The sequence below is a fragment of the Halyomorpha halys genome, unplaced genomic scaffold (genome assembly GCF_000696795.3).
Source record: "Halyomorpha halys isolate HHAL.00 unplaced genomic scaffold, Hhal_1.1 Scaffold215.1, whole genome shotgun sequence".
Taxonomy (NCBI): domain Eukaryota; kingdom Metazoa; phylum Arthropoda; class Insecta; order Hemiptera; family Pentatomidae; genus Halyomorpha; species Halyomorpha halys.
Window position 1 is genome coordinate 741,664 of NW_027107820.1, and position 5,495 is coordinate 747,158.

The 5,495-nt window shown below is 28.7% G+C and overlaps 1 protein-coding gene across 1 annotated transcript in view; it reads right to left on the minus strand.

Annotated features, from left to right (window-relative positions):
• Window positions 1-1,768: 1,768 nt before the first annotated feature.
• The window catches only part of LOC106679728 (probable ATP-dependent RNA helicase DHX35), a 21,718-nt gene continuing 17,991 nt past the window's right edge, over window positions 1,769-5,495 (minus strand). The window contains exons 11-12 of the mRNA XM_014419047.3: window positions 3,603-3,756; window positions 1,769-3,531 (exon numbers count right to left, since the gene is read on the minus strand). Coding sequence (XP_014274533.1) covers window positions 3,411-3,531; window positions 3,603-3,756 — 275 coding nt within the window. The 3' untranslated portion in view covers window positions 1,769-3,410. The remainder of the gene's footprint in view (window positions 3,532-3,602; window positions 3,757-5,495) is intronic.

Genomic DNA, 5,495 nt, shown 5'->3' on the forward strand with positions numbered 1-5,495 from the left:
CAGTTAAGTTGTGACAATTAACACTACGGGATTTGAGGGTTTGTCAGCAATCACTATTGAGCATCCCAAAGATAACAATTTTAAAGAGAAGTTCCAAATATGATAAATAATTAAATGAAATTTTCTTTATACAATAAATATATACATGAGCTTTATACGAAAAACAATATCCCAAAAATTGATGTTCCATCTAGCCTGAAAATTATTTTTTTTAGAATTTCGTGAAGAACTAAGTTCATCAGATTCTTGTAACAAAATAGAGACTTGAAACAGACTTTATTCATATTCATATCATATGATGGATATGACTAGTTATTAATATATATATATATTAAGACTATTCGGTCACTCAATCCTATTATGAGATTATAAGAATAAACAGCCACTAACATCTGTATTTCTAAAACAATACCTAAAGAATATTAGAAAATGTTTTTAAATTTTTTTTAAATCGTCAACTATAAAACAACAAATTTGTGAACATGAGATATTTACATCTACTAATGATATTTTTGCAGAACTTAAAAATGTAAACACTATATAATGCTTAAGAATTCAAATTGACTCACCAATAAAAGAATTACTTGATCCATACTAATTTCACAAGAAGGACACAATATAAATATAACAAGATGGTTAGAAATATCAATTGGTATAGACAATTTAAGCAGACCAATTACTAAAGCTTTACAAACATGGACTATGATAAAGCTGATAGAAATGATCGGGGGCCATAAGAAAGGAATATACTTATTGAAAATTACAGCTCTGTGAAGAAAGAAGTTTGGCAGACTTCATAAAGAAGCTTGGAAGGTTAATTTGGACCTGATATGAGATTTGAATAGGGAAAGGAGAAAATCCTAAGAAGGCACTCAAGAATAAGCTTAACCAAATCAAAAGATTAGACCCAGACTATGATGGATAACACACTGAACTGGAATGCAGCTAAATCTGTGTGAGCAGATAAATCTGGATGGCAAAATCTCCAAGAAGAGGCCAGGACCTACCCTTAGGTGGTGGTGGCAACTAAGGAAGATGAGATATAGATAATTTAAAACAAACTCCAATTAAACTAGACATTATTTTTTTTTCATTTTACTGAATTAGAACTAGAGTCAATATAAAAAAATAACTTATATCAAGGCAAACTGTTTGTTATAGTTGGAATATATACCATCTTACTTAGGACACAAGATTTCACTTTAAAAAAAAATAAAATAAATAATAAGAAATACCTTATTATTCAACAAAACAAGCAGAACAGGATGGCTATCGAATGCTTTGGGACGATAATCACAGCGCATTATTGCTTACAACTATAGACCGAGGTTACCTAAGGCAGATGGGTACAGTTAAGTGGAAGACCAGTATTGCCAATCTAGACGAGCCAATGAGCTCCCCTGAATTGGGACCTCAGACCGGATAAATATTTTCCTTTCTTTGATTTAGTTTCATGAAAAATAAACCAATAAAGTGGTAGCCCTTATGAAGTGAAATAGACTGTATAATAATTCTAACCTTCTTAAATAAAAATAAAAAGCATAAAGAAAAAAAAGAAATGCAATGAATATATATATAAAGAAAAAGTTAGATAAAAAAAAGAATATGTTGTAGAGAGAAACCTACATCAGTAAAGTTAAAAAAAATCAAGATAAATAAAGAATTTTCATATGTTAGAAACATAACAGAATTAAAAATAAAATAAAAAACATTAACATTATAATTATAAATAATAATAAAAAATACATAATTTGCAAATATGGTAAGGATGAAAAATAATTTACAGAGACATAGATAATCCGTAGACATATACATATACTAACTCGAAACATTATTTTAAGGTAATTAATTTTTTTAATTAAAAATTCAGTAATTTACCATCTCTCAGAAGCCTATGTTACTGTAAAAAATTGATAAATGCAGCTAAGTTTCTAATTTATACCTTTATTAAGAAATGGTTGATATTATGAGCTATATTTGTATAGTAGTTATAAGTTTTAAATTAGAGACAACCTTGATCCACCATTCCTCAAGAAGTGTTTTCACTGCTACTCAATGTAGAGATAACACAATTTTTTTAACAATAAAGATTGGTCTAAATTTTAACTTATACTGGCGGAAATCGCAAAGAGCCCAGAGATTCTTGTTAAAATATAAAGTTGAATACTACTAATAAAATTTGAAAAGTATCATTCTGGAATGCTGACAATCCAATGAGAAAGGAAGTATTAAACTAACTGAATAATTCAGCCTTCTACTTCAGCAATCATCTTCTACTTCAGAGTACTAAGTTACATATACGGTAATTCATCACTATAAGAACGATAAAAACCAATACTAAACAATAATAGCCAAATCATTATAAAGTTAATTTTCTTACCTAACTTTAAAATTCATAAAAATAATAGTGTATTATGTAATTTAAGTTAAATTTTACTGAGATAATTATACCACTGATTCTATAAGTTATTAGAAAATTTAGATGTCCCATGATTTTTCGAGAATGAGATTAGATTAGTCAAGTTTTATTGAATGAATAAAAATACGTGCTAACAAAAGCATTGTTCTGTGTTTGGATAAAAATATTGAAAATGTATTATATTTAAATATCTCTAATGAATATTAATATACAAAATTCCAGAATGGATAAATTTAGATAAATAAACTATGTTATGAAATCAAGATGTAACCCGTTTTCCAATGGTGTAATCATTGAATTAATTTTTTTTTCCACAAAAACCATCCTTTGTGTTATTAATTATAATTTACAAAAAAAAATAAAAACATATTATTCACGATAGACTTAGTCCATTGCCTAAATGTTTTTGATATAACAATGAAATGTACAATTTTTTAATAATGATAACATCTTCGTGCTTAATAACAATGACTACACAAGAAGCCCACATTGTGAGCTTTCTTACTTATTGTAAGTAATGTGTAATATGTTATTTATACGATAACATAAGAGTCAATTATAAACTTGCCACTTGGTTAAATCCTAATAAAATACGGTTACCTATCAAATAAATTAATTTAATTAAATTATTCTTATTATAAAATATTCTTGATTTAAAGTTATACTACGTTAATTGGCAATTCCTAGTACATATACAAAGCATTATTAGAAATCCAATTAATTGTATCTTAAAAAAGTAAATCGAGCTTCTAACGAATTATATTTCTAATATAATATTTGAGTATCCATAACAACATGTGCATTAAAGTATTTAATAAAGAAAATATGTACATTAATCAACATTCATTCTAATAAAATTAATAGAATAATAAATTTTAAATAAATCAATATGCAAGATGTTTTAAATAACTACACATTACCAGCCAGTAAGCTGGAGTTAAAATTGGTCTGCATTAATAGAAATACACTAGGTTAATATTAGTAGGCTTTCTTATCTCTCAACCCTCTTATGATAAAAGTGTGGTGCGAGATCATGAAGCCACTCAGGTTTCACAACTGTAAGATCCCTCATGTACATCTTTTGGGTATGTAGAGTTTCACAATACACTATCCTAAGGAACATAAAGTAAACTAAGTATGATTTTATCATTAATAAGAAACTACAAAAAAAAAATTATGTTACCACTGGGGTTGCTGTAGCGTGTAAAGTACTGATGACGGATGAATGAAAAGATCTTGATTTCCTCGAATAGTTTTATAGACACCAGAGGGATGAAGGTAAGCAGCATTTGGAAAAAATCCTGCTGTAATACACTTTAAGACATTTTCAGTATTTCCTGAAAAGTAATGAAATAATTCAGCATCACATCAAATCTGTACAAAAAGCAATTAAATAAAAAATAAATGAAAGTTAACAAATTTTAATTTTGTTAATAATGTTAGTCGGACAAACAACACTCACGTATTAAATTGTTAATATTAGATTCTTTTCCATCCTCTCCAAAAATATTACTATGGAGTAACATTATTATTGTAATAGTAAATTAAATGTTATTTAACCTGAATTCAACATTCAAATGTTAGATATCAGTAACTAATGGCTTAAAACTATATATCTACAAATATAACACATCACTCAATAAGACTTTGGTCTACCTAAGAAAAACAAATTTTTTTTTTTGAAAAATATCAAAATATTGATATTGTTAATTGGTTTGTAGATAGCTGTGATGGGGTGACAGCCACGAAACATTGTATTAGATGTAATGCAGTAAAATATAAAAAAATTAAATTAGGAAGAGTACTTTTCATTCAGTATATCATTCATTTACATCAATGAAACTAATCTAGTAGAACATATAACTTTAAAAAATAAATAAATTTTTGTTTTGGAAATTCCACTTTATTCATAAACATACTCTCCCTCCTTCAGGAGTGATATATTCATTCCAATGCTCCTCGTAACTTTTTGATGCCCTTTATGTAAAACGATTGGTCTTTGCTCTCAAAATAGGCCTCAGTTTCAGTAATCACTTCTTCATTTGAGAAAAACTTCTTTCCCTGGAGCATCTTTAACATGGTGGTCACTGGGGGACATATCTGGAGTGTACGGTAGCTGGAGAAGCAATTCAAAGCATAATTCATCCAATTTAACCTTTGTTTTCATAGACTTGTGCCGGCATCATCTTAGTGAAACAGCACTTTTTTATTTTGCATGTGGGGCCGATTTTTCTTGATTTATGCACTCAATCGATCTAATAATGCCATATAATATTTACTATTGATAGATTTGCCTTTCTCAAGTTAGTCAATGAACAAAATTCCACCGATGTCCCAAAATACGGATGCTATAATCTTCCCAGCTGACTTCTAAATTTTTGGTTGCTTTGGGCGACTTTCATTTCAGCTGCTGTCCACTTAGTTGATGATCTTTTTGTTTCAGGCTTATAGTTTTGGATCCATGTTTCATCAATTATCATATATCGATGCAAGAAATACTTTTTACTTTGCTTGAACAGCTTCAAACAGCACTCTGAATCATCAATGTGTTGTTGTTTCTGGTTCAATGTGAGCAAACTTGGCACCCACTTCGAAACCAACTTGCACATGCCCAAATTTTCATGTAAAAGAGTAAAGATACTACCTTCTGATATCTTCAAGGTGTCAGCTATTTCAAACATTTATCTACTACACTGTCACTAGAATAGTAGTAGTAGGTCACTGGATGGTTATATGTGCTATCTTTATCTATTACACTGTCACTAGTGTAGTTGTGGTAGATCACTGGATGGTTTGTTTGTTTGTTTTGTTTTGTTTAACGGTGTAAAACCTCCCTGGTCATCAACACCATTTACTTTCTATTAGTTTTCAGCAACATTCAATTGACTATTTTATGTCACGTATATACATATGTACGCATACATACGTGTATACATACACATACATATTCACAAATACATACATACATTCACACCCACATATATATATTCTCACATACACACGTACACACACATGCACATATATATACACATATTTTTATACAAACACTTTTTTTTTATTTATTTATTTTTTTTTA